At 51.4% G+C, this 27805-nt stretch overlaps 2 protein-coding genes across 10 annotated transcripts; one reads left to right on the top strand and one right to left on the bottom strand.

Moving 5' to 3' along the window:
- Positions 1 to 1694: 1694 nt before the first annotated feature.
- LOC121677172 lies at positions 1695 to 19593 on the bottom strand. Of its 5 annotated transcripts, XR_006020801.1 has the most exons (6): positions 16186 to 18386; positions 11852 to 11971; positions 9440 to 9645; positions 8158 to 8362; positions 4368 to 5120; positions 1695 to 2219 (listed from the first exon to the last, which is right to left on the bottom strand). XR_006020801.1 is itself a non-coding variant. In XM_042055000.1 (4 exons), exons 3-4 carry the CDS (start codon positions 4758 to 4760, stop codon positions 3164 to 3166), a joined length of 615 nt encoding a protein of 204 aa, XP_041910934.1. In that variant the 5' UTR covers positions 4761 to 5120; positions 8158 to 8362; positions 9440 to 9938; the 3' UTR covers positions 2912 to 3163. The 5 variants fall into 5 exon arrangements, 1 of the variants encoding a protein (XP_041910934.1); XR_006020803.1 differs by lacking the exons at positions 1695 to 2219; positions 16186 to 18386 and adding an exon at positions 19199 to 19593 and having other exon boundaries at positions 4130 to 5120; XR_006020800.1 differs by lacking the exon at positions 1695 to 2219 and having other exon boundaries at positions 4130 to 5120; positions 16668 to 18386.
- Positions 16803 to 27418, top strand: Gcgr (glucagon receptor). 5 transcript variants are annotated; one of them, XM_038328276.1, is made up of 16 exons: positions 16809 to 17253; positions 18061 to 18577; positions 21170 to 21328; positions 22965 to 23098; positions 23211 to 23313; positions 24427 to 24534; positions 24612 to 24733; positions 24829 to 24935; positions 25025 to 25181; positions 25265 to 25424; positions 25483 to 25558; positions 25817 to 25886; positions 26187 to 26275; positions 26395 to 26533; positions 26602 to 26643; positions 26952 to 27418. In XM_038328276.1, exons 4-16 carry the CDS (start codon positions 23042 to 23044, stop codon positions 27162 to 27164), a joined length of 1443 nt encoding a protein of 480 aa, XP_038184204.1. In that variant the 5' UTR covers positions 16809 to 17253; positions 18061 to 18577; positions 21170 to 21328; positions 22965 to 23041; the 3' UTR covers positions 27165 to 27418. The 5 variants fall into 5 exon arrangements, with proteins under 5 accessions (XP_038184206.1, XP_038184204.1, XP_038184201.1 ...); XM_038328273.1 differs by having other exon boundaries at positions 16809 to 17939; XM_038328277.1 differs by having other exon boundaries at positions 16814 to 17939; positions 25498 to 25558.
- Positions 27419 to 27805: the final 387 nt, after the last annotated feature.

Below are 27805 nucleotides of genomic sequence, written 5' to 3'. Positions count from 1 at the left end.
TGCCCTTTGCCCCTCACTTCTGCTGTCAGAGGTCAAACCTGGACAAGCCACAGCGCTTCGTTTGTTCCATTTAGACCCTAGGTGCAGGCAAGGATTTGCCAAATGAAACACCAAGATCTGTTGTGGTAGAAAAAAAACAAGGGAAGCAGGGAAGGTGGCAGTGATTTCAGTTCTGCCCATGTAGGAAAGCCAGGGAGGCAAAGCACAGGAAAGCAGTCACCTCCTGGACACGCTGGCAAGAGGATTCGGGCAGCGGGGACTCCCTCCCCCCCAACAGTGGCCCACAGATAGGTGTGCTATTCACCTGTAATCCCTAAATTGGAGGATTAGGACTCTAATACTCAGCTGTGAATTGGAAGCCGGCCTCAGCCGTGTTTATCAGGGGCTACTCGGAGATCTGGCAGATCTGGCGGGGCAGCCCCTCTGGTCCCCGTTCGTGGTTAGTCTCAGCCTGGAGACAGCTGGAGCTGTGAGCACAGGGACTCAGCACCTGTCTTCCTTAAGGTGTCTGCCGCCTTCCTAGACACCAGGAGCAAAAGCGACTTGGGGAGGAAAGAGCTTATTTTAGCTGACAACTCTCAGGTCACATTTCATCCCTGAGAAAAGTCAGGGGAGAAACTCAAGGGAGGAACCTGGAGGCGGGACTGAGGCAGAAGCCGTGGAGCAATACATGTCTTAGATCGCTAGTTTATTCAACCTGATCTCTTACACACCCCAGGTACTCAGGGGTGGCACCTCCCCCCAGTGGGCTGTGCCCTCCCACATCCATCACTAAATTAAAACATTCCCCACAAGCTTACGGACAGCTGATATTATGGTGAACAGGGTTTCCAAAGCACACACAGAGTTTGTTCCCTAAGCTCAGGCCAGCTCAATAGCGGCTGATGTCCTTAATTGCTGCCTATGGTACTGGCATCTCAGAAATGCTGGGGTCTCCATTGTAGCTGAGGCTGTGACTTCACCAGTGCCTTCTCCTGACCTCTCGGGGTGTCAAGCCTCAGCTGCTCCCTGTTATGCCCAAAACTGTGAAGTCCCCCAAAAGCCAACAAGGAGACCAAGTCCCATATGTAAAAGCAAAGAGCCTTTATTTTATGCAAGTTTGCAAACTCAGTCTCTGCATGTCCAATGTATTGGAATAAACGGAGAGCCCTGAGCTCAGTTAGAATAGGGTTTTTATAGTAGTAAAGGTGGGGGTGAGGGGTTTCTGAGGTTCAGGACCCCTAATTGGCTGACATTTGTCTAGGGGTGCCCTGGTGAGTGTGTGCTGGCAGGTGATCCGATCTACACTGGTTGGAAGTTTAGGCATTTCCTTTGGATGGTCTGTTCTTGGGTGGTGCTCAGGTAATCTCAGTTTATGGTCCTTTCTGCAACCCGGTATTGCTTCATGGTAAACTACTGAGACTCAGACCTCCATTAAACTGGCTGAGTCCTACTCTGGCAGGTGATAATGGTTGGAAGTAAAGAACTTCCTTTGGGTGATCTGTTCATATTTAGCTTGTCATGGCTGGCTCCTAAATTTCCTCTTCACAAACACCGATGACAGGACCCAATCTTGGGTCCTGCTTGTCCCTGGTTTTAAGGAGGCATGGAACTAGTTAAATTAATAAATCCATTAATTGACAACTCTGGACCTAGTATATTAACAGGCACTATAGGTAATTTTGTCCCCCATGCCAGGGAGATTCCCCCCCCCCGACTCAGCCTTTTAACCTATTTTGGGCAGGGAGCATGGGACAATGTGTTCCTTTCCACAACTACTTCAAGCTGACTTTGGGGCGTTGTTATCCGGGCCCAAGTAGGTTGAAAGGTTAGCCAAGGTAGGGAGGAAATTCAGGCAATAGACACTCATCAGACTTCATTGAAGGGGCAGGGAGTGTTCGTGTTCATATCAACTGGACTGGTCCACATCAGCTTTCAGGAAGTCCAGGGCTCACCACCATTCAGGCAGGTTGTAGTCAGCAACTGATGCTTCAATGAGTCTGACAGCCAAGTGGAAGCCTATTGAGATAAGTTTAAACTTATTTTGTCTAGACAAAAGTGGTAAATCAATTCTCCAAGGTCCTGCTGTTTGTCCACAGTCTGGATCAGGTTCTGGCAGCAGGCGTTGCACTGGGGCTTCTCGCCCAGCGGTCAGCGTAGTCGCAATCCAGGTGGAGACATCATGGTGTCTCATAATCTTTGGAGACCTTGGGTTACTGCTAGGATCTTGGAGACTCTGTCTAATATAATAATATAATAAGGCGGGTGTGTACCAAGTTGCCTTGGACCCTACATTTTTTCCCCCTTTACAAATACCAATGACAGGACTCAATCATGGGTCCTGTCTGTTCAGGAGCTCAAGGGGGTGATACTGGGTCCTCAACACATCATTCAAACAGTGCTGACCCATTCTCAAACAAAAGCCTTCAAGTCTGTTGATAAGAAGAAGCAAGATCATTAGGGGCCTGTTAGAGCTGGAAGTAAGGTAGTTAACAAGGAGACCAGCTGAACAAGTTTTCATTCAGCTTTCCTGCGTTTTGTTCTTTATCATTAACAAGGCCATTAAATCTCTAATTACCCCAGAGTGATTAACATAGAAACAACATTCTTCCCCCAGAAGAGGAGGTCCAAACCTCTTAGTATCAATACAAAAATTTATGACTCAGTTTATCCAAATAGCTTAAACCCAACAGAGTTAGCAAAGGCAAGGAGTCTAAACATACATTTTAAGCCTGAATAGAACTTGAACAAGGAAATACACTTTTAAACCATTAATTAATATTTTTAATGCTTTGGCATTTTATAACTTTTTTTTTCAAGACAGGGTTTCTCTGTAGCTTTGGAGCCTGTACTGGAACTAGCTCTTGTAGACCAGGCTGCCCACAAACTCACAAAGACCTGTCTGCCTCTGTCTCCCGAGTGCTGGGATTAAAGGCGTGCGCCACCACCGCCCGGCCAGCAGCAGGTGCTCTTAACAGCTGAGCAGAGGAAGAGAGACTGGCTTCTTCTCCCTGGCTCAGTAACCCTTTAGTTACACGTTTTGTGGTTGTGTCAGAGCTGGATGGCAAGGGTTAAAGCCAGTCCCTGATGTCCACACCTACGTGGCCAACTATATTGTCAGGGTACTGTTGCTGCCAGAGTTTAAGGACAGCCTGTAATTCCCGCAGTGGCCTCTGGGTGGCAGTCACGCAGCATCGATTGGCCTGTAGGCAGCGATGGACCCGAGCTGCTCAGGCAGAATAGATGAAGAAGCAGACCCAGAAAGGGTGTGGCTCAGGCCCATGGAGGTGCGGCCTAGTCTCAGAGGTGCCATGCTAGCAAGGCTCAGGAGTGGACGTGGCAGTCCAGGATCCAGACTTGAAACAGGAGACCAAACCCAGCACTGGACTTCAGAGCAGGGCCTGGGCTGGAAGAACACAGATTGTTACAGGTGGAGAGGATCCCGCTAGAGTTGGAGAGCCGGCCAGGTGTCTCTGGCTTTGGTTCCATCAACAGGGTGGAAACACAAAAGTACAAAACTCTGGGGGCAGTTGGGGATGTGGGCAGAGTAAGTTCTAGCAGCCAGGGCTATAGAATAAAACAGTCTCCAAAGGAAAACAAAAAAAGCAAAAAAACAAAAGACAAAAAAATCCCGTCCCGGGCCTACAGATCCAGCGGAGGGATCAGCATACTAGGATGACCCAGGCCGAACCCGGGGTCTAGAACTCAGGCTGTGGGGTGGGTGACCAGAAGCAGTGTTACCTGCACCCTGGGTCTGATGTGAGTACCAGGGTGCCGCTGGGCTGGTGGGAGATGGAAGCAGAAGCCAAACGAGAGGGCCATTGTACTGGTTAGCTTTAGCGAACTTGGCACAAACTAGTATCACCTGAGAAAGAAAACCTCAGCTGAGGGATTTCCTCCATCAGATTGGCCATGATGGTAGGTCCTTCCAGGTCACTCAGAGGGACATCTCGGGCCGAGTGCTGGGCTGATCCTAGGGCATCTTGTACCTCCTTGAAAAACAGGCTTAGCGGGGCAGTGGTGGCGCACGCCTTTAATTCCAGCACTCGGGAGGCAGAGGCAGGCGGATCTCTGTGAGTTCGAGACCAGCCTGGACTACAAGAGCTAGTTCCAGGACAGGCTCCAAAGCTACTGAGAAACCCTGTCTCGAAAAACAAAAACAAAACAAAAAACAAAACAGGCTTGTGAGCCTCCACCCAAAGGATCAGCTCAGACCCCTAGCCAGACTTAGCTGGATGACGGGCTGAGTCTCTCCTGTTAAAGCACCAACATGGTGCACTCCTGGACCTGTTACATGTTTCCAGAGGTCTCCTGCAGTCCCTTTCCTTCCTCAGGATGAAGGTGTCCTGGGAACAGCACCCAGAAGGACCCTGTTTTCACTGACTCACCTCCTCCTGCCGGCAGCCCTGGCTCTTCTCCACAGTTCCTCCAGTAAGTGGCAGAGAACCTCCTGGGACGAGTCCCCTGGATCCACCCCCATCCCTGGCAGGACACCCTGGACAGCTTGTGTTTGCACATGCGGCCCCACAGCTGGGCTTTCCTCGAATCACCCACTTTGCCTTCCTCCTGCCTGACAGTCCCTGGGATTTCCCAGCAGAAGAGCGTGCGGCCTCAGCTGGTCTAATCTTGGCAACTTGGGGGAGGGAGCTCTTCCTCCTGAGGTGTGGAAATGGGCAGAGACAGACAACGTGACAGCCGCAGTAGTCCAGAGACGAAGCCGAAGCCGACACCCAGAGGAGAGGGAGCCAGGTTCTCAGCAAACCCTTTGGAAGTCCCCTCATCTCTTCTAGCGCTGTGAACGATTTCTCCTGACAGCCAGCTTGAGCTGTGTTGCTAGAGACTCGTGGCCACTGTCACAGTTCCCATGGCATGGGATCACATGTGCTCCAGTGACTGGTGGCTGCAGGGGCTTTAAGTCCCTCCTGGGTCAAGGCAAGTGACAGAAATGACTGAGAGGACACAGGGTGAGCTGCATGTTGCAGGCCAGGCTGTCTGTGTTGCTTGGTTCCAGGCCCAGCCTCTGTCGCTAACCTTTACCTGTTAAGGAATAGTCTTTTCGTATCCTGTGAAGATGTGTCTTTGCCAGGCGCCTTCCCATTGGATTAATAAAGAGCTGCCGGCCAATGGGCAGGGGTGTGGATCTGGGAGGAGATAGAGGAAGGAGTGGGAGGTTGATACAAACAAAACACATTATATGAAATTCTCAAAGAATTAACACAAATATATTTTAAATATCTTTTTACAAAAAGACTAGGGGGCTGGAGAGATGGCTCAGCGGTTAAGAGCATTGCCTGCTCTTCCAAAGGTCCTGAGTTCAATTCCCAGCAACCACATGGTGGCTCACAACCATCTGTAATGAGGTCTGGTGCCCTCTTCTGGCCTGCAGGCATACACACAGACAGAATATTGTATACATAATAAATAAATATTAAAAAAAGACTAGCCAGGATAGTGGCAAACACCTTTAATCACAGCACTTTGGAGACAGAGGCAGGCAGATCTCTGTAAGTTCAAGGCCAGTCTGGTCTACAGAGTGAACTTCAGGACAGCCTAGATCAAAGCCATGCACCACCATGGCCTGGCAAAGGCTCTATTCTTAAGAGCACTTACTGCTCCTCCAGTGAGCCCCATAGGGATGTCCAGCACCCACAGAGCAGTTCACAATTATTGCATGTAAACAGAGGCGGAGCTTTTCTTTGGTCCTGACCGTCTAGTCCCAAATAAACACACAGAAGCTTATATTGACTACAAAAATGCTCGACCTATAACTCAGGCTTATTATTAACTATCTCTTACAACTTAAATTAATCCTTTTCTTTTCTTTTCTTTTCTTTTCTTTTCTTTTCTTTTTTCCCAGACAGGGTTTTGCTGTAGTTTTTTTTTTTTTTTTTTTTGGTTTTTTCGATACAGGGTTTCCCTGTAGTTACTAGAGCCTGTCCTGGAACTAGCTCTTGTAGACCAGGCTGGCCTCGAACTCAGAGATCCGCCTGCCTCTGCCTCCCGAGTGCTGGGATTAAAGGCGTGCGCCACCACCGCCCGGCTTAGTTTTTGGAGCCTGTCCTGGAACTCACTCTGTAGACCAGGCTGGCCTCAAACTTACAAAGATCTGCCTGCCTCTGCCTCCCAAGTGCTGGGATTAAAGGTGTGGACCACCACTGCCTGGCCCCCATCCTGGTTTTTGAGGCAGGAGTCAGATATTGGGTCTCTCTTGGTACCCATTTGCCTCTCCCATCGCTGCCCTGCTTTCCAGGGTTAGGAGTATGGGAGTCACTCAGGTCAGGCCCCAGCGGAGATGAGATTATTAGACTGTCCCCTGGAACCTCTCAGGCTGGTTAGACCTCAGGCAGTGAGAGAGTCTGGGACAGTCTAGGAACCCCAGATAGTGCCTGTAGGGGGAGGGGAGATTCTAGCCAGCCGTCACAGGGCTTGGTTTCTCTCTCCTGTGTTTCCAAGCCCTTTAGGCCGGGTTCTGGCATGGGCTGAACATGAGGTAGGTACCAGGTCTCTGTCCAGCTTCTGTATATGATGGATTAAACAGCTTTTCTGCCTTTCTTAGGCCGGTTACCTGAACGGCGCTCAGCCCCCTTGCCTCATGCAGGCCTCTGGATAACAGCGGCCCCTCCTGGTAAGGGGCTCATAGGTCACCCCACTACACTCTATCATGCAGCAGCTCCAAGACACACACACACACACACACACACACACCACAGACAGACATAAGGCATACACACACAGATGTGGCAGAATAAGCTGCAGGCGCCAGGTGCCAGGGAGCTCGAGCCTTCTGTGACAGGAAGAGCAGGCAGGCCTGGAAGGCATCCGCAGAACTGGGTCTCCTCTTCTCTTCAGCTGAGGTCTAGGTGCCAGTTGGCCAGCAGGGCCTGGGTTTCTGCCCAGCTGAAGGGCCATCTGGGAAGACACTTTCCCTGAGGAGCTTCTAAATCTGTCCCTGACTAACAGGACTGGCTGTGGCCTGAAAGAGGCTGACCAGAGAGGGCCGTGAGCTTGTCAAAGCTGAGATTCAACCTGCTTGGGACGAGACTCCTCCCAGGCCCCCACCTCCCTGCAGTGTGTTCATAAAGATGTTTTGACACAACAAACAAGATGTTGCTCTTGTAGGAGACCAAGGTTCAGTTCAGCTGGATCTCTCAGTTCAAGGCTAGTCTGGTCTACAGAGTGAGTTCCAGGACAGCCAAGGATGTTACACAAAGAAACCCTGTCTCAAAACAATCAATAAACCAGGTGGTGGTGGCACATGCCTTTAATCCCAGCACTCAGGTGGCAGAGGCAGGTGGATCTCTGAGATTGAGAACAGCCTGGTCTACAGAGTGAGTTCTAGGACAGCCAGGGCTACACAGAGAGACCCTGTCTCGAAAAACCTAAAAAAAAAAAAAATCAATAAAATAAAATTAAAATTAAAAAAATCCTCCGAAAACTAGTAATGACTGGAAACATTCTCAGAAGGTAGGAGAGAGGACTCAGAGAATAAAAGTATCTGCCGCTAAGTGGGACTGAGGCCCATGTCAAAGCTTATATGGAGCCGGGCGGTGGTGGCGCACGCCTTTAATCCCAGCACTCGGGAGGCAGAGGCAGGAGGATCTCTGTGAGTTCGAGGCCAGCCTGGTCTACAAGAGCTAGTTCCAGGACAGGCTTTAAAAAAGCTACAGAGAAACCCTGTCTCGAAAAACCAAAAAAAAAAAAGCTTATATGGAAGATGGAAGCTCAAGATGGAAGGAGAGAGCCACATGCATGCCATGGCTTGTGCCACACATTCATAATAATAATAATAACAATAACAACAACAACAACAATAATAACAACAACAACAATAATAAAAATATTAGCCAGGTGGTGGTGGCATATGCCCTTAAGACCAAGCCTGGTCTGTATAGTGAGTTCCAGGATTGCCAGAGTTACATAGTGAGTCCTTGCATCAAAAAATTAAAATAAGCCGGGCGGTGGTGGCGCACGCCTTTAATCCCAGCACTCGGGAGGCAGAGGCAGGCGGATCTCTGTGAGTTCGAGGCCAGCCTGGTCTACAAGTGCTAGGTCCAGGACAGGCTCTAAAAAAGCTGCAGAGAAACCCTGTCTTGAAAAACCAAAAAAAAAAAAGAAAAAATTAAAATAATAATAATAAAGGTCAGAAAGTGCCTCTGAGAACTCTGACCTCCAGCTTACCTCATGGGGAAAACTGGACACCTCTGCTCGTGGAGAAGAATAAAGCTGCGAATCCCGCTCTTGCCTCGTCTGAACATTGTACTGCAGGTCACAGTTCCAACAATGAGTTACCAAAAGTCAATAAAATCTTGCAGATTGCGAAGAAAGAAAATGTATTTTTTTTTCACACAGCTGATAGCTGTCTTCACAAAAAAACCTGAGGAATCTACAAATATTAGATAAGAGATTTAGCAAACCTAGACACCAAAAACACATTGCACGTCTGTAGATTAGTGGTGAGTAACTGGAAGTAAAAGATTTTAAATATCACCATGAACATCTATGGTAAGGAAACAATGCTATTTTTGCCTAGTGCTCTGACTGCCAAAGTGGGAAAATCCAATGAAATCCCAGTAAATATTGAGCAACTATGACTCCAAATGTCTCAATAGCTAAAGGGGCTTGATAGGGCCAGAGGGGTGTCTGGGTTTGCAGACGGGGATACTTGTCAGGGGTAAAGCATTTGCCCAGCACTCATGAGTCTCTGGAATTGGAAAAAAGCATTTGCAATAGGATAAAAAATGATGAAATAAGAAGAAAACAAAAAGTTATGATTCATATTCTACCAACTACAAAACAATACTGAGGGAAATTAAGAAAATTCTAATAAATGAGCAGTTGCAGGGGTGAACTATGTTTGTGGACGGGATGTTCCATATTGCTAAGATATGAGTCTCAAATCCTCCTATAGTCTCCTGTGTATTTTTTTTTCCCTTAGTGCTGAGGATTGACTCAGGGCCTTACATACACTAAGCAAGCATTCTACCACTGGAAAAACCTCCAGCTCTTCCACCAAATCTTGCTTTTGTAAATTTTTTCCCATGGTGTTTTGCCTGCATGTATGTCTGTATGAGGGTTCCAGATCCCCTGGAACTGGAGTTACAGACAGTTGTGAGCCACCATGTGGGTGCTGGGAAGACCAGCCACTGTTCTCAATCACTGAGCCATCTCTCCAGCCACCACTGACTCCTAGTGTAAGGATGTTTGTACCAACTGATCAGCTGACTCAGATTTTAAATAAGTAGGATGTAGGGGCTGGAGAGATGGCTCAGAGGTTAAGAGCATTGCCTGCTCTTCCAAAGGTCCTGAGTTCAATTCCCGGCAACCACATGGTGGCTCACAACCATCTGTAATGGGGTCTGGTGCCCTCTTCTGACCTGCAGGCATATACACAGACAGAATATTGTATACATAATAAATAAATAAATATTAAAAAAAATAAGTAGGATGTAATTTCACTCACCTGAAATCCCAGCATTCCGGAGACTGAGAAAAGAAGGTTGTGGATTGAGGACAGCTGAGCTTCATAGGAAGATGCTAACACATATAAAACTGACTAGGTATGGCAACACACTTCTGTAATCCCAGAATTTGGAAGGTAAGGGCAAGAGGATCAGGAGTTCAAGGACATCCTTAGCTACACAGAGAGCTTGAAGTCAGTCGGGAGATCTTGTTTCAAAAAGAAAACAACAAACAGAGATCATTCCAGAGTTGGAACCCATAACTAACATAGCCAAGAACCCGAGACTGCATAGGTCCTGGGCCTGGAGGACAAACTATTATTCTGCCAAAGGAACATAGCAGTAAAATACTCCTACTGACATACACTGCTCTCATAGATCAGTGCCTCAGCCCTCATCGGAAAAGATTCTTATTGTGGATGAAATATCACAAAGCCCCACAACTAGATTGTTTGGAGCATTTGTTTTTAAATGAGATTTTTTTTTTTTTTTGGTTTTTTCGAGACAGGGTTTCCCTGTAGTTTCTAGAGCCTGTCCTGGAACTAGCTCTTGTAGACCAGGCTGGCCTCGAACTCAGAGATCCGCCTGCCTCTGCCTCCCGAGTGCTGGGATTAAAGGCGTGCGCCACCACCGCCCGGCTAAATGAGATTTTTTTAAATTAAACTTTTCTCCTCAAGTTTCAGGGATCCAGTGGAAGGGGAGGCATAAAGATTGTAGGAGCCAGCCAGGCAGTGATGGTGCAAGCCTTTAATCCCAGCACTGGGGAGGTGGAGAAAGGAGGATGTCTGTGAGTTCAAAGCCAGCGTGGACTACAAAAGAAGTTCCAGGACAGCCAGGGCTGTTACACAGAGAAACCATGTCTTGAAAAACAAAACAAAACAACAACAACAACTGTTACTGGTCATGGTCAGGGAGAAATTTAGGCAAAGATTAGAATCAGGCAGAGAGCCGGGTGGTGGTGGTGCACGCCTTTAATCCCAGCACTCGGGAGGCAGAGGCAGGCGGATCTCTGAGTTCGAGGCCAGCCTGGTCTACAAGAGCTAGGTCCAGGACAGGCTCTAAAAAAGCTGCAGAGAGACCCTGTCTCGAAAAACCAAAAAAAGAAAAAAAAATAGAATCAGGCAGAGATCTCTTTCTGAAAGAAAAAAAGGGGAGATACAGTATAGAAATGATGGGATAAAAGGGTGGATTGTTGAGTCTACTTTTGAATAATCACTAGTCTCAAATATTTTACATTGCTATGAATTTTTGTATATTGAAACACATTTAAGATTATTTTTATTGCCGGGCGGTGGTGGCGCACGCCTTTAATCCCAGCACTCAGGAGGCAGAGGCAGGCGGATCTCTGAGTTCAAGGCCAGCCTGGTCTACAAGAGCTAGTTCCAGGACAGGCTCTAGAAACTACAGGAAAACCCTGTCTCGAAAAACAACAACAACAAAAAAAGATTATTTTTATTATACTGTATATATGTTTCTGCCTCTGGCTCCTGAGCATTGGGATTAAAGGCGTTTGCCACCACTGCTGGGCAACCAATAACAATTTGTAACCAATCTCCCTAAATGATGACAAACATCCTTAACCCACTGAAAGACCAAAAGCTATCCCCACCTCTTGGGAACGTGGTGGGTGTCGTGTTCTCTAGACTGCTTCCTGTTGTCTGGGGCACTGGCATCTTTAGGGACCCTGAGTTCAAGTCCTGGGGGAGTTAGCTTTTGTCTAGTCTTGGTGTGATGGAAAAATGTATTGCTTATCTGAAGTTTGGCTGAAGTATTCTGTGAGGCTGGACCATCTCAGCCAGAAGCCTTCAAACCGTTTTGGATGCAGAACTCTGAGAAAACTGTATATTTGGAAGCTGGGTCACCTGGGCCACACCCATTTTCCTTGGTGTCTGGTTCCCTTGCTCTGAAAACACACAAACTCTCAAAGGTATCATACATATCTTCAATAAAGCAAGTATGGGCTGTACGCTGTACATAAATCAGCCAAAGTAGATTTTTAAAAAATGTTTGAGCAGGTAGAATATAAGTCACCTGTTCTGTAGTTTCTCTAGATTTGTTTCTTTATATCCGTAGTCAGGGTTTTTCAGGGGTCTTCCCTGACCCAACCTGATTTCTATCAACCTTGGATAAATCCACAGCCTTTTATTTCCTGTAGAAACAAAAGCAAAACCTCTTCCCCAGAGCCATACTTTTTTTTACTTCCTCCTTAAAGTTAAGGCGTTCTTCTTCTGACATTGAAATACATTTTTCTAGTAAAGAAGGCTGGAATGAGCTTACCTATTGAAATACAAAGCACTTCTCAACTTGACAATGATCATATTTGAGCAGATTGACCAATCTTATTCACGGTTTACAGATCACTTAATAATATTCCCTCTGTTTACTCCTCCCCTTTCTCCGATTGCACGGCTTACATGTCTCCGTTAAACTGACGACCACGAACACCTTGTCTCAATGCTGTCTGAAGTCTCACTCTGAAAGTCTTCGACTGCTGCTAGTAGCCAAAGGAGAGATGGAAGGAGCGTCCTGGTTGGCTGAGGGAGAGATCCGAGTCATCAGATGCGTGCACAGGCTCCTTTTCCTGCTAGCTATCAGTTTCTAGGCCTGTAAGACATTCTTTCCTCTTTTTATTTATTTTTTTCTGGTTTTTGAGACAGGGTTTCTCGATATAGATCTGGTTGTCCTGGAACTCTCTCTGTAGACCAGGCTGGCCTAGAAGTCACAGAGATCCACCTGCCTCTGGCTCCCGAGTGCTGGGATTAAAGGTGTGTGTCATCACCGCCCGGCTCTGTAAGACATTCTTAAAATAACTAGGCTGGTTTATTTCAGCAGCCCCTGCTTTCAATCCCATGTCTGTCAGCAGCTGTTATCAGCAATCAAAAGATTCAGAGTTAATGCAATACCACTCAGGATCCAGATTCCCTGTGTATATTTCATCTTTACGTAGCTTAATATTGTTTACTTTTCTCTGTAAAGATTTTATTATTTTTAAACTAGTTTTTCTATGGCTTTCTATACCCATTTTATTTTCTTTCTTAAGCCTGCACACATTTTTACACACACCATGACCTGTTTAGATGTTTTGTTTTCCTTTCTTAGGGGTGAGGTCTGGGGCTGCTTTTCTGTGCATCTCTAGCCTTTGCTCTCATGAGCAAAACTCAAACGGCTGCGCAGCCTGGTGCATTGGCGGCTCGGGCAGTGGTCAGGAGACATGGCTCTATATATACCTCAACCCACATGAGATGCTGTGAGACTAGGAAGCCACATTTAGCTCCATCTTTGTGTCTTTTGGAACATTTTTTGAGCTTTCTCATGCCTTTTTAAAATTTATTTATTTTATTTTTAAAATTTATTTATGGTGCTCTATTTACATGTGCACCTGGAAGAGAGAGAGCATCGTATCCCATTAGGGATGTCCGTGAGCCACCATGTGGGTGCTGGGAATTGAACTCAGGCTCTCTGGACCCCTGAGCCATCTCTCCAGGCCAAGCTTTCTCACGTCTTATGTGGAAATATACACCCCACCATTTGAAGTCAGACTTTTTTTTTTATTTATTATGTATACAATATTCTGTCTGTGTGTATGCCTGCAGGCCAGAAGAGGGCACCAGACCTCATTACAGATGGTTGTGAGCCACCATGTGGTTGCTGGGAATTGAACTCAGGACCTTTGGAAGAGCAGGCAATGCTCTTAACCTCTGAGCCATCCCTCCAGCCCCGAAGTCAGACATTTTTGTAGGGACCATGGCTTCCCCAATAATGACACAGAGGCTTCTTATTAATTATGAATGCCGATAGCTTAGATCTGTTTCTAACTAGCTCTTATAACTTGAATTAACCCATTTCTGTTAATTTACTGTCTGCCTTGTGGCTTCATTACCTCATCTCTGAACTGTTCATCCCGGTTGCTCTGCATCTCCTGGTGTCTCTAGCTTCTCCTCAGTGTTCTCTCTGCCCCCAAAAATCCTGCCTAGCTATGGGCCATTCGGTTTTTTATGAAACCAATCCAAGTGGCACATCTTCTCCGTGAACAAAGAGAGATTACTCTGCAACATCACCTGCTATGCTCTGTAGCTGTGGTAAAAACACCATGGCCAAGGAAACTCATAAAAGGAAGGGTTTATTTGGGCTTATGGCTCCAGGGGGCTAAGAGCCCATCATGCCAGGACACACGGCAACAGAGAGGCGGCCGCTGAGAGCTCACAGGTCTAACTACAAGCAGGACGCAGAGAGGGTAAACTAGAAATGGCTTTAACCTCTCAAAGTTTGGCCCCCACCAGGCACACCTCCTCCAGCAAGGCTGTACCTCCTACGCCTCTCAGATGGCACCGTCAAATGTATTCACCCAAGGCTATGGGACACATGTCAATCAAACCACCACACCAGACACGGTAGTTGAGCCCCGGCTACATAAAACCATGTCACGAAAATGGCAGAGAATACTTATAAAAAGAGGTTTCTAATGAAAGATTTATACCCAAAATCTATAAGAAAGCTTGCCACCTGATAGCTTATGTTAGTGTGTTTGTGTGTGTGTGTGTGTGTGTGTGTGTGTAGATATACCCATGCCGAGGTGTTCCCATGCAGGTCAGAGGACACTGGAAAGAGTTACTTCTCTCCTTCTGTCCCATGGAACCTGAGGTTGGAATTCAGGACCTCGTTTGACAGCAGGTGTTTTTACCTGATGAGCCATCTCACACAAACAAATAAAAAAAATGCAATTTAAAACATCTTTATAGCCAGGCGGTAGTGGCACATGCCTTTACTCCCAGCACTCAGAAGGCAGAGGCCAGCCTGATCTACAAGAGCTAGTTCTAGGACAGCTAGAGTTGTTACACAGAGAAACCCTGTCTCAAAAAAAAAAGTTCCCCCCCCAAAAATCTTTATTAATTAAAGACGTCTAGAAAGAGTTCAATGTCAGGCTGGACAACTTAAAACTTGCTCCCAGAAACAGGTTTTTTAAAAAAAGGACTGGGAAGCAGTTCAGTGATAACCAGGACCTCACACATTTGCCCAGCGTGTCCTGGCTCACTTCCCAAGTGTTGGGACTATAGGACATAGGTAATGCGGTGGTTTGGGGTGTTCCACATAGTCCTGGGCATTTGAACACTTGGTCCCAAGCGGATGGTGCTCTTTGAGATGAATCAGCAGTTAGGAGCACATCCTGTTGTTTCAGAAGACCAAAGTTTGTTTTCCAACACCCTTGCTTCCTAGCTCACAATCTCCAATCCAGTGCCTTCTTCTAGCCTCTTCTGGAAGAGAATGCATACACCCAAACACACAGATACATAGTCATACACAAAAATTAACAAAATGAATATTTTTTTCCCAAAATACTAATGTAGCAAGTCATAGTGATTCATATCTGTAATTTCAGCACTCGGAAGACTTAACTTGGGGCAGCCTGAGCTATATCGTCCTAGGCTACCCTTCGCTACAAGGGGAGACGGGAGGAGGAGTCTTCAGCTGTGTATGACTTCTGAGATCAGCCTGAACTACAGGCTGTGCTGCCCCAGTAAAGGGGCCTAGACCACAGCTACCTGCATGCCCCAGGACCTGGATTCCATCCCAACATGACAAACAGAAAACAGAAAGGGGAAAGGAATCCAGGCATGGTGGCGCGTGCCTGAAATCCCAGCAATCAGGAAGTGTTAGTGGGAAGATCAGTCGTTCACTTGTTCAAAGTCATTTTGCCAACATTTGAGGTATTTGGGACCCTGAAGGAGAGGCGAAGGGAGAGAAGAGAACCCTCTGGAAGGCAATGCTGCAACTCTGCCGCCCCAGGGTCCTGCACTACTGGCTTCTGCCCCTTTTCCTGTACGGCCACTGCTTGTTTTCTGAACAAATGTGCAGCCTGTCTTGGAACACAAAACAGTGCATTTCCTGGGAGGTCATTCTCACTAAGAACCCCCAGTGCCATGGTCACCAGGCGCCATCCGGGTCCCCGGCCCACAGCCGCTGGCTAGCTACACATGGGAAGGCTCAGCCCCCTTCATTCTCAGCTCCACTCTGTTTACGTCTTTTGATATGAGGAACTCGGAGCTGAACGGTCAAGAGGCAGAAGCACTTTATTCAGGGTTCTTGTTATGGGGCAGACACTCGGGTCTGGAACTGAGCTCAGCACAGCTTTTCTATGGGAACCAACAGCCCATGGCAGCAGCTCAGGGAAATCTGCTACATCAACCTAGTAGCTAAAGGCAGACCAGGGTAGGGGAGGCAGAGGCTGAGGAGTCTGTGCTCCTTCCTACAGACTTCAGGCTCATTGCTGAAACTGGGCATCGTGGTGCACACCTTTGATCCCAGCACTTGTGAGGAAGAGGCAGGGGGTCTCTGTGAGTTCGAGGCCGGCCTGGTCTACAGAGAATTCAACGACAGTCAGGGCTACACAGGGCTACCTTGCCTCCAAAAAACCAAAACCAAAACCAAATTGTTTATAATTGTATGGATAAGTGTATGTGTGCATGCACACACACCCCACACACACATATACAAGTGTGCACATACCTGCACACACACACACACACTCGTGCCAGTAGGCATGGCCGGAGTTGTCTTCCTCTGTCACTCTCTGCCTTCCTCCCTGTTGACAGGGTCTCTCTGTGACCTGAGCTCACTCTTTTTTGGCTGGTTTGGCACCCAGCAAGCCCTAGTGAGCCCCTGTCTCTGTAACCCCGGGTGCACACAACAGGTGCATGTTCAGGGATCCAAACGCAGGTGCCCGGCTTGTGCTGTATGTACTATTACTTACTGAATCTTTCTCCAGCCCCTAAAAGTGGATCTCACAAGGTTGAGCACCTGTGGGATCACCAACAGTCAGGAGTCTGATGATGTATGAGCAAGCAGACTCAGTGGGATAGATAGAGCCCACCAGGGGCCAGGCACCCATTGCGGTCAGCTCTGTATTGCCTCTCAGGCACTCTCAAAACTGTCCCTTCCTTCTGCCTCCTCCCCCCCCCCCCCACACACACTCTGTCCTCAAGAAAACAAGGCCGGAGGGGTAAGGTCTTCCGAGGGTCCCACCAGGAAAGTCCTATATCTGCCAGTGAAGACTCCTCCGCGAGGGGCAAGAAGCGGAAGTGAAAAACAGTGAACCAAGACAGAGGCAACAGAGACGCATTGCTTGCTCCACTGTGCCCCTGACCCCTGAGGAGCGAGCTGGCGGGCCCCGCTCGAGGCCACATTGTCACAGAGCTCACAGAGCTCACGATGCCTCTCATCCTGTCTCATTACCCAGCTCACAGAAGGGCAGCCCTTGGCGGCGGTGGCGCTCAGCCTTCCAGTCTGCACCCCGGGGAGGTGGAAGAGGAATTGAAGGAGGGGCTGCATCTATTCCTCAGCCTTGCACAAGCCGCCCCCGCACAGCAGAAGCAAACAGGTCTTTGCCTTCTGGTCATTGCCTGGAGCAAAAAACAGAGAGGGCGGATCCGTGCAGAATTTCTGAAACTGGTGTACGGAAGACAAGGAGCCCACGATCTTCGCTCTTCCTGAGTGCTACTGCACAGGAGGAGGACTAGGTACCAGATGGGGGTCGTCCTGCGGCGCCGACAGAATACAAAGCAGGAACTGCCTCAGAGGCACTTGAGGGCTGACCGGCTCACCGGTGGAGGACCTATAGCGTGGGGCGCAGGATTCACTGTCCCCTAAAACAGAAACGGAGTCCTGGAAAAGGGTAGTATCTGAATAAAGAGTTTATCCAAGGACCAGACGGGAGGTCTGGGAAGGGAGCCAGTAGATGACAGAGAAGAGACCAAATGTGTTCCAGAGGAAATAAACACTTGCTGGAGGAGCCTTGGATTCATTGCCAGGTGATCTTCAGGTAAGAGGTGCAGGAAATGGTCCTCAGTAGTAAGTAGTAGTAGGAGTAGTCTGGGGACCGTGGAAATAGTGAGGAGGGACATCTCCACGAAAGCACGAGAAAGTGAGTGCCCATCCTGAAAGCCACAGCCACACGGAGAACTTTCTAGAAAGCAACATGACTTTCAGTGTTACAGGATGTGGAGAAGCCAGAGAAGTGGAAGCCCAAAAGCACCCTTGGGAGTTTCTGACCCCAAGGTCACTGGGCAAGAGGGGAGTGCCCGGGCAGACGTGAGATGAGGCCATAAAAGGTGGCTCAGGGGTTCACAAGGGTGTGCAACGGAGTGGGAGAGAATTTGCAGGGCTGAGTCTAGGGGGTGAAAGATGAACCTGGGGCTCAGAACATTTGACTCCTCAGTAAAGGAGGAACCGGAAGGGTGGGCGGACTCAGATCCGGGTCAGGTCAATGGATTGCCAAATGAGCGGTGCTGGAGGGGGCTTATTGGACAGGACGAGTCCCTGAGGGCCACAGGGGATGTAACCTGGCACGGGATTAAGAGCCACTCTTAGGGGATCCCCTTGTCTAAAACCTTCAAAGCAGCCCTTATACCTTGACCTTCCCTACCTCCCTGCCCCCTCGCCCCCGCCTGTGATTGATGCACGTGTGACAGCGGCAAGAGTTTCACTCGGGAGCCAGATGGGACTTAAGTAAGGGACTTAATCTTCCGGAAAATCTGGACTATAACCTGAATGCGATGGTGCGACCCCAGGACAGCAGACGTTGGAAGAGAAAGGGTCGCGCTGAGTCACACCCTGTTTCTTTCCTTAGCGAGCTCAGACCCGCACCGGCCAGGTCAGGATTCACTCGCGGAGGGTCCTGAAGTCCAGGGTGTGCAAGATTGGATCTTCAGGGTCGCGGTACACCAAGCGAGGGTCCTCGGAAGGGACCCGTGGGGTCGGAGTCCGGGTCAGGACCTGCGCAAGGCTCTGTGTGCCAGAGGGGAGGGGAAGCGGTGCGCGCGGTGCGCGCGGTGCACATCCGCAAAGCGAGCGCGCAGGGGAGAGACCGTCGGGGTCACACCGGGAGGGTTGAGGGCTCGCAACAGGTCCGCTGCGCTAAGGCGCAGGGCGCGGACCCTCGGCTCTCCCCGTCCCCTGCCGACCGCCCCCGTCCCCACTCCCTCCCCCTTCGCTGCCGCCGCCGCCCAACGTCGCCGCCGGAAAGTTTGCTAGCGGCTGGCACGGCGGCGCCAACCCCGATCGGAGACGAGTGGCTGCCAGCTCCCAGACCTGAGCGAGCTCGAGGACCGCGAGACGCCCAGCCCTAGCCCGAGCCACGGAGCACAGTAAGCACTAGGGTCGGGCCCCTCGGGGACGGTCCCAGGCGGTCTGTGGGGCGCTGGATCACGGGCGTGACCAGGGCGCGCAGAGGAGGATGGTGAGGAGCCGGCCCGTGGGCCTGGATGTGGGGGACCAGCTGTCCCTGGGGTCTTAGGTGTCGCGGTTCTTGCCCACGTCGAATACCTCAGTTTTCAGCCCGGGGATAGGTCCTACTGTTTGGACGGTCACCTGATCCCTAACCGTCTGTCAGGCTGGAGGTCTCAACCTCTCCTTTCTGTCCTCCGGGCGCGCAATTCGGGAGCGGCGAGAGGGTGGGCGCAGGCGTGGTTCCTGCTGCCCCACTGAGCGCCTACTGCACTCCGGGCCTCATCCCCTCCCCCAATGGCTCTCTCATTCCCTCCGCTCGATCCGCTTTCCCCTTCTGTGTGTCCCTGATGCCCAGGACTCCCGAGCAGTGACCCAATCTTGCTGGGATAAGGTGCGGTGCGTAAGCACTCTGCCTCGAGGGTTTTTCTTCCGCGGCTCATAATAATTCACTTTGACTCCTGCGAGCGCGGGCCACCGCCCCTTGTTCTGCTTCTGCCTCCCCAGTGACCACCTTCCCACTTCAGACCCGTGAAGTTCACCTCTTGGCTCTGGCACCCTCCGAGGATCGACCAGAAATACTTTGCTGTCCTTCCGTCTTGGAGACGTGGGAGGGGGAGTCAGAGCTCACCCTGGCGGGTATCTCAGGGCCTGCCCGCCCCCTTTCGGGGGAAGGACTCAGGAATTAGGTTTCGTCAACAGTCTGTGGACCCTGATCCTGTCCCTGCCCTAGATCTATGACCTGGGCTAGTTTTTCTGTTTTGACCAAAACCCTCTTTCAGATGTTAACTTTACGGATTTCTCAAAGACTTTGCTACCTCTCTGATTGTGGCTCCTAGGGAACCAAGAGCCTCCCCAGTGATACCTCCCTTGGCCGCTGGGCCATCGGTCTTACCCTCAGCCACCTGCAGAGAAAATCGGTGGCTCACTGGCCACACTGCAAACACCCAGGCGTCCTTTGTCCTGTTGGAGCCGGCTGGGAGCAGTGGTGGCATGGGCCCGAGCCAGTCCAGGTAGCTGGTGTGCATAAGCAAGCGCTCGCAGTAAAGACAAGACAGGCTGACTGGTCTTAGGAATTGGGTTTTGCATCTTCTGTATTTCCCCAACAGTTGGGCCTTATGAAGTCTGAGAGGGATTTCAGCTGCCTTGTCCAAGAAGGGAGGAGAGTAGGGTCCCTGGTCCATTGTCCCTTCTCCCCATCTGTTCCTTGCTAGGGAGGGTAATAAGGTGGAAAAAGACCTGCAGCTCTGGCCATAGAGCAAAGGTGTTGCATCCACACCTGGCTACCTGGCACCCCGGGGCTAGGACTCACTCTCATTGGGTGGATATTTATCAGCGCTGATGGACTCTGGGTGTCAGGATTTACCCCCCACCGTGGGGACAGGAGGCCGGCTGCACAGGAGAGGCTGAGCAGTCCTGTCCTACGGATGACAAAGCCTGGGCCATCCAGTGGTCATTGCCCTTCAGTGACAGGAGACGCATTCCCTGTGGTCCTGAACTTCACGTTTGCCCTCTTCCCTGGCTTCAGCATGAGGCCCGGATGCTCTCTGCGGAGACCCCAGCATGTCAGCCTTGTGGGAATGAAAATCAGTCTCCATCTCATGATGTTCCCTGGCTCACCGTCCAGCCAACTGCCTAGAAACTCCCTTGTTCCCCTACTGTCCCCAGAAATCCCCACGGATGGTTCCTGGACCTGATTTAGCTCCTCCTCCATGGTCTGTGTGGGAGGAAATCCTCAAGTATTCTCAATCTTATTTATTTCTGGATTTTTGAAGATAGGATCTCGCTATGTAGCTCTGACTGTCTTGGACCTCACTCTGTAGACCAGGCTGGCCTCAAACTCACAGAGATCCTCCTGCCTCTGCCTCTCAAGTGCTAGGATTAAAGGTGTGTGCCGCTCTGCCCAGCTTCAGTCTCACCTCTATGACCCTCTGGGGTATGGGGGTACGTCCCTGGGCAAGCTGCCCTGAAAGAAAATCTGGGGATGTGAGGGTCCAGGACAACCCATCTCCCCTTCTTTTGGGGCTCATTTCTCTCTGGGGCCCCCAGATGAGCCTCAGCATCCCTTCCCTACAGTCAGCTCCGTGGTCCTCTTAGCCCAGGGAAGTCAGTAGGCGGGCTTCAAAATTCACATTTTATTTTCTTCCCCCCACCCTCTGCCCTGAGACAGGGTTTCTCTGTGTATCTCTGGCTGTCCTGGAACTCACTCTGTAGAGCAGGCTGGCCTTGAACTCACAGAGATCCGCCTGCCTCTGCCTCCCGAGTGCTGGGACTGCAGGCTGCTGGGACCACCCAGCTGTTGAACATTCATGCTTTTAACAGGGCTATGGAGGGAGACTGGGCTCTAAGGACGGTTTGCAGCTAGTGGACTGATGTCCACCCTTGCAGGGCCTTGGACCAGCATTCTTTCTCCCCGTACCCCTTACCTGTATCCCCATTATCCGTCTACTCATGCTGGTCATTCCTTGTTATTCAACCCTGAAGCCATCCCATCTCTACCCTTCCTTTTTCAGGGTCACTGGGGGACCCCAGCAGCTCTGAGGTGGGGACCAGACATAGTGGGTAAAGGCCCAGTTTCTGGCTTCTCCACACCGAGCCCACTAGTGACCTGGGCAGCAGATGGGACAATTTGATCCAAATCAGGACAGTAAGGCTACTTGGTGATCCTGGAGGTAGGGACACCTGAACTTCTCCTCTTCAGCCTGTTTGTTGCTTTCTTCTCTACAGGAACCCTATACTCTGTGGGTATTTATTTTGCCCTGAGGGTCAGGTACCAGAGATTTTGCTAGACTCTGCTGACCAAGAGTGGGGCTCAGGAGTCCCATAGTAGGCTATGAGCCAGGTGTGACTGAAGGGGGTCAGAGGTACAGGAGTGGCTGGGCGGTGGTGGCGCACGCTTTTAATCCCAGCACTCAGGAGGCAGAGGCAGGAGGATCTCTGTGAGTTCAAGGCCAGCCTGGTCTACAGAGAAGTTCCAGGACAGGCTCTAAAGTTACAAAGAAACCCTGTCTCAAAAAACTGAAGGAGGAGGAGGAGGAGGAAGGAGGAGGAGGAGGAAGAAGGAGGAGGAGGAGGAGGAAGGGGAGGAGGAAGAACAAGGAGGAGGAGGAAGGAGGAGGAGGAAGAGTCAGGGCAGAAGTGAAGGGAACTCTGTCAAGCTGTTGCCTCTAGAACTCAACTTGGCTTACTATAGCAGACTAAACTCCAGGGGTCTCCTTTTCTGGCACCTGGGATCCCTGCAAAACCCCTCTACCTTAGCCATATTCATGATCTTCTCCCCTTCATCCTCCCTCTCTTCCCCACCTTTGTGGGATCGGGCAGATCTTGCTATATAGTCCCGGCTAGTCAGGAACTCACTATATAGATCAGGCTGGCCAAGAACTCACTATATAGACCAGGCTGGCCAAGAACTCACTATATAGACCAGGCTGCTCTTGAACTTTGGGTGATCCTCCTGCTTCCACCTCCTAAATGCTAGGACTACAGGTCTGTGCCACCATGCCTGGTTCTGTATTTTATATTCTGTCTGTGGGTACACACGAGAGAGGCCCACCACAGACCTGGGAAGTTCATAGTGTGACCTCTTACAGGCTCTAAGTAGCTCTTCTCTCTCCCCCCATGAAAATGTACTGGAGCCAGGAAGGATTCTGAAGCAGCGTGGGACTGGTGTGTGTGTAGCTGCTACTGTTCAGGGCCTGTTGCTGGTGTTCCCAGGTCCTACAGGCAGCGTCAGGCAGAGGTGGCCCTCATCTGGGCTGCCAGTTTGGTGCCCCACGTGACCAAGAGGCCCAGTCTGAGCCTTGTACAAGGTCCACATTACATGGACACACTGGTCCCGAGAAAGGGACATATAGGTGGCAAAGACCATATGAACACATGCCCCAACACACGCCTGGCCCCTGGCAGTCCAGGAACAGCTCTGGCACAAGGGCCAAGTGTCGACGGGCCTGGGCACGCTACCCTCACCCTCTTTATCTTGGGGTAGATTGTCTGGCCAGTCAACTTTCCAAGGGTTAAGCATAGGTGGGGAGGTCTGGGCCCAGCCAGGGCAACAGAACAGAGGGAAGAGGTAGCTGGTCCCAGTCTGAGAGATCTGGGTGGTCAGGTAGGAAGGCTGACTACTGTCAGCCCCAGGTGGCAGGAAAATAGCTGCCCATAGTCTCCTGTCTCTGAATTGGCACTGGGAGCTACTCACACGTCCCTTCCACAAGCCTCAGCTATCAGGAGGCCTTAGGCTCAGAGGCTTGGTTTTAGGGGTCACAATACTCTATAGACTTTCTCCAGACTCTCTATTCTTATTCTCTGCAGCCTGAGGAGGGGTGTCCACACCCCAAGGACCCAGACGTGCAACCCCTGCCAGATGTGGGGGGTGGCTACCCAAGGGCATGCCTCGCACCCTGCTCCACAGTCCCCACCTGCTGCTCCTGCTGCTGTCATGTCTGGTGAGCGCTGTGCACCCCACACCCCGCACGGAGGGCTGCCTGCTCTGCACAGAAGTGCTGATGGCTCCCTGTTCCATCTGTCTTCCTGGTTGCTGGCCTAACGGTCTCCCAGCCGAAAGCACCCTCTGCCCAGGTGATGAACTTCTTGTTTGAGAAGTGGAAGCTTTATGGTGATCAGTGCCACTACAACCTGAGCCTACTGCCCCCACCTACCGGTGAGTCCCGCCTACATACTCCTGGGTCCTGTTACCCTGCCTCAGTGTGCAGTGCAGGAAACCTTCTTATGGGAATGTGACAGAAACACTCAATGGCTTTTTCATGGCCAGCCACCTGCCCCCAGATACAGGCCAGGCGACCGACCTCCAGAGGCAAGAGGCTTCCCCAAGGCTGCACGGTCAGGAGGCAGCAGAATTGCAGAACTGGCTCGTGACTGGCTTGTTCTGCTGTCCTCCCTGCTGCAGGACGCCCCCTCCTCAGCCATCTGATGCCTCTGCTTTCACTGCTCCCAGTGGGCAGACAGTGGATAGGGTCGTGGGTGGGTGCCGGGAGAGACTGGGTCCGTACCACTGTCCAGTTGAGGGAGATGGACCAGCGCCTGGAAGGGAGGGAGGAGGATGTAGGAGCGGCAGCTGGGATGCCAACCAGACCGGAGATCAACCTCTGGGAAGGAATGTATCACAAGGACGGGGACAGTGGGATGTGGGACTCACACAGTGAGAACGGGGACATGAGTCCTGCAATCTGTCCATGACTCTATATGCTTATGTGCACACGTGTGTGTTTCTGTGTGCATGTACCTGTATATAACACACATGTACATATGCACACACATACTAAAATAAATAAATGGAAAAATTTTAATACTAGTTTTGAAAAAAGCCACAGTTTGGGGCACATTTGAGATGGGAGAGACTTTTTTTTATGGTTTTTCAAGTCAGGGTTTCCTATTAACAGTCCTAGCTGTCCTGGAACTAGCTCTTGTAGACCAGGCTGGACTCAATCTCACAGGGATTCACCTGCCTCTGCCTCCCAAGTGCTGGGGTTAATTAAGTGTGTGTGCCACCACCGCCTGGCTGAGATGGGAGATCTGGAAGGAAAAAAACCTTGGCAAACTCAAGCGTTGGCTGGGCTGGAGGGGGAGGCGGGTATGGAGTCCAGGAGGCAAAATAACTGGCCAGGGGCTGCGCCTTGTGTCCCACGTCAGAGAGGCAGCCTCTTTGGATGCAGGCTCAGTGAAGTGATGGTGATCCTGGGGGGGGGGGGTGTTGAGGGAATGGGGCTTCTGGTCCTAATGGGAGCTCCTCCTCCACCCTCCTTCATCTTCACAGAGCTGGTTTGTAATAGAACCTTCGACAAGTACTCCTGCTGGCCTGACACCCTGCCCAATACCACAGCTAACATCTCCTGCCCCTGGTACCTACCTTGGTACCACAAAGGTGACTATGGAGGCCCCGGGATGCCTAGGGGGTGGAGCATGGGGGTGGGCTGACCCCAGCCTTGCACTCAATCCCAGTGCAGCACCGCCTGGTGTTCAAGAGGTGCGGGCCTGACGGGCAGTGGGTGCGAGGGCCGCGGGGGCAGCCATGGCGCAACGCCTCCCAGTGCCAGATGGACGACAAAGAGATCGAGGTCCAGGTCAGCCCTGGAGGGTTTGGGGTGGTATCCCAGTGGGGCTGAGTGGAGCCGGGGGATGAGGCACTGTCCAGCCCCGCTCAGCCTCTGGTTTGCAGAAGGAAGAGGCCAAGATGTATAGCAGATACCAGGTGATGTACACTGTGGGCTACAGTCTGTCCCTAGGGGCCCTGCTTCTTGCCCTGGTCATCCTGCTGGGCCTCAGGTATATTGCTGATCACTCAGCTCACGCCCGCTGTGGTGAAGGGGGGCAGAGGGACAGGGCAGGGGTGGTGCTGACTTGCTATCGTACAGGAAGATGCACTGCACCCGAAACTATATCCACGGGAACCTGTTTGCGTCCTTTGTACTCAAGGCTGGCTCTGTGCTGGTCACTGATTGGCTGCTCAAGACACGCTACAGCCAGACGATTGGAGATGTCCTCAGCGTGAGCATCTGGCTCAGCGATGGGGTGAGCCCAGATCTCTGAGCGGTTGCCAGCCTGTGTAGGGTGGTGGGGTGGCATGGACCCCAACCATGCCTCCCCTTGCTCAGGCGGTGGCTGGCTGCCGAGTGGCCACGGTGATCACGCAATACGGCATCATAGCCAACTATTGCTGGCTGCTGGTAGAGGGTGTGTATCTGTACAGCTTGCTGAGCCTTGCCACCTTCCAAGAGAAGAGCTTCTTTTCCCTCTACCTGGGCATTGGCTGGGGTGAGTAGGCTTGTGGGGAGAACGGGGAGGCAAGCTAACTGGGGCCCTGGAACCACAGCTGCTGTTCCCACAGGAGCGCCCCTGCTGTTTGTCATCCCCTGGGTGGTGGTCAAGTGTCTGTTTGAGAATGTCCAGTGAGTATGAGTTCATAGGATGGGCTGGGGCAGCTGGGGCTGATGGCGCTGGGCTTCGTAAAGTGTCCCCTGGCGGGTAGGGAGATGGGGGTGAGGGTCACACTTTGGCAAGAAATGTATATATCCAGGGTCTGGAGTTGGGATTCATTAAAGACACTATTTTTTCCTTTCTGGGGGCACTCAGTAGATCCCAGCAGATAGGGGTAGGTGCTGGGGAGCTGCATGTATCCCCAAGATGTGAGCAACTGGCCCTTGCAGGTGCTGGACCAGCAATGACAACATGGGCTTCTGGTGGATCCTGCGGATCCCTGTCTTCCTGGCCATATTGGTGAGGAAACAAGTTACTTTGTTGCTCTCAGTGGGGAAAGGGTCACTGGCTTGACTCTCCCTTCTCAGGCTAGGAAGAGACCACATTCTACCTAGAGTTTGGAGGGTGGGTAATCTCAGCACTTATCTAAGAGGCTGTATAGCCTGGGCTGTGGGTCAGGCTGCCCGTCTTTGGCTGGATGCCTGCCAACCCCAGAACCATGTGTCTAGGGCTCACTTGGCAACAACCTCGCCTGCAGGGGACACATAAGCACCATGTAAGACATAGGAAGTTCTCATGCGGTTGTTCTCGCTCACACAGATCAATTTCTTCATCTTTGTCCGCATCGTTCACCTTCTTGTGGCCAAGCTGCGTGCCCGGCAGATGCACTATGCTGACTACAAGTTCCGGTGGGCAAGGGCAAAGGCCAGGGCCCAGGCCAAAGAGGGTTGGGGTTGGGGGCCGGTGCCTTTGCGGGGAGAGCCCAGGAGACCCGGCAGGTGAGGGCGCTCAAGCTCTGCCCCTGCAGGCTAGCCAGGTCCACGCTGACCCTCATCCCTCTGCTGGGGGTCCATGAGGTGGTCTTTGCCTTTGTGACTGACGAGCACGCCCAGGGAGCCCTCCGCTCCATCAAGCTCTTTTTCGACCTCTTCTTCAGTTCCTTCCAGGTGAGCCTCCGCCATACCCCCAAGGCCTCGGGCCCAGAGTGTTGCCCCTGACCTCCCTCTTTCTCCAGGGTCTGCTGGTGGCTGTCCTCTACTGTTTCCTCAACAAGGAGGTAGGTGAGACTGGCCCTAGGATTGGAGCTGGGCGAGAGGCCGGCCATGCCCTAGTATGACCATAGGTTCCTCCCCATTGTTATGGTTGCATGTGTTGGATGCCAGGTCTCCCAGGTCCCCCAGGTCATCAAGGAGTTCAGTGTGTAGGTGATTCCCGCCTTCCCTGGTGACAAACTGCCCTGTATACCCATTGTGGAGTCTGCCGTGTTTTAGGTCTGCTTAGACCGAGGCTGAGCACCTCAGAGTGACCCAGGCAGGACCCTAGCGAGCTGGGATGGCAGAGCGGTCCTACCCATGGTTCCCCTAGGTGCAGGCAGAGCTACTGAGGCGTTGGAGGAGATGGCGAGAAGGCAAAGCCCTTAAGGAGGAACAGATGGCTAGCTGCCGTGGCAACCACACGGCCCCAGCAGGGTCTAGCCACGGTGAACCCAGTGAGAAACTTCAGCTCGTGAGTGCAAGCAGCTGCAACGGGACTTCCTTCGCCAGCAGTCTCTCAGGGATGACTGACAGCCCCACCTGAAGCCCCACGGGAGCCCAGCCAGGCTGGATTCAGAAAGGGCCTTACAGGACAACTCAGAACCAGACGCCTGGCCAAGGCTGGAGAGACAACGCAGCCAGACAGCAGATTGCGGCTGTCCTGACCCTGGCATAGGCCACCTGATGGAGTGGGGGTTGAATGTGATAGAGGAGTTATGCTATGAACTGTGGTGTTCCCGTGTGCTGGCATGTCCCATGTGCCCAATGTATGTCCTTCAATAAAGAGGTCGAGGAGTAGCTGCTCTGCATATCCTGGACAGCGGGGCTTGAAGCGCCCAGGGAGTGCTGGAGTCTGGGCGGGCTGGAGCCCTTGTGCATGGGGACAGGCGGGGTGCGGAAGGAGTCAGCCAGGTACCTCTGCTCAAGTTGCTGGTGGTAGAAAATGCAGGACCCTGGGGGAGGGGTGCACACAGCCGGCATTGGGCCACGTGGGCTGTAGCTGCTCAGGCAGAGCCAGGCTAATTGAAACAAATGAAGGGGCAGGAGGCCTCTCAGGAAAGGTAAATAGAATGACTCACCTGCCAGGCCAAGCACTGGGGCCTGAAGGGGGCCTGGGAGCAGCCAGAAAGGAAGGAGGCTGACTTGGGAGCACTGGTGCATCTCTGGCTCAGGTGGGTGTTTGAA

This window comes from Arvicola amphibius, chromosome 4 (assembly GCF_903992535.2).
Source record: "Arvicola amphibius chromosome 4, mArvAmp1.2, whole genome shotgun sequence".
In the NCBI taxonomy this organism is placed as follows: domain Eukaryota; kingdom Metazoa; phylum Chordata; class Mammalia; order Rodentia; family Cricetidae; genus Arvicola; species Arvicola amphibius.
This window is presented reverse-complemented; position numbering and strand designations above follow the sequence as displayed.

What these genes read in the sequence shown, in the direction of transcription:
- LOC121677172 (XM_042055000.1), bottom strand. Translation starts at nt 4,760, where the DNA reads ATGAGGGGACTTCCAAAGGGTTTGCTGAGAACCTGGCTCCCTCTCCTC. An exon ending in AGGGCTGCCGGCAGGAGGAG is followed by an intron (nt 3,386 to 4,367) that starts GTGAGTCAGTGA and finishes GTGTTCTTCCAG; the next exon opens with CCCAGGCCCTGCTCTGAAGT.
- Gcgr (XM_038328276.1), top strand. Translation starts at nt 23,042, where the DNA reads ATGCCTCGCACCCTGCTCCACAGTCCCCACCTGCTGCTCCTGCTGCTG. An exon ending in CCTACCTTGGTACCACAAAG is followed by an intron (nt 24,535 to 24,611) that starts GTGACTATGGAG and finishes ACTCAATCCCAG; the next exon opens with TGCAGCACCGCCTGGTGTTC. An exon ending in TCTTCTTCAGTTCCTTCCAG is followed by an intron (nt 26,534 to 26,601) that starts GTGAGCCTCCGC and finishes CTCTTTCTCCAG; the next exon opens with GGTCTGCTGGTGGCTGTCCT.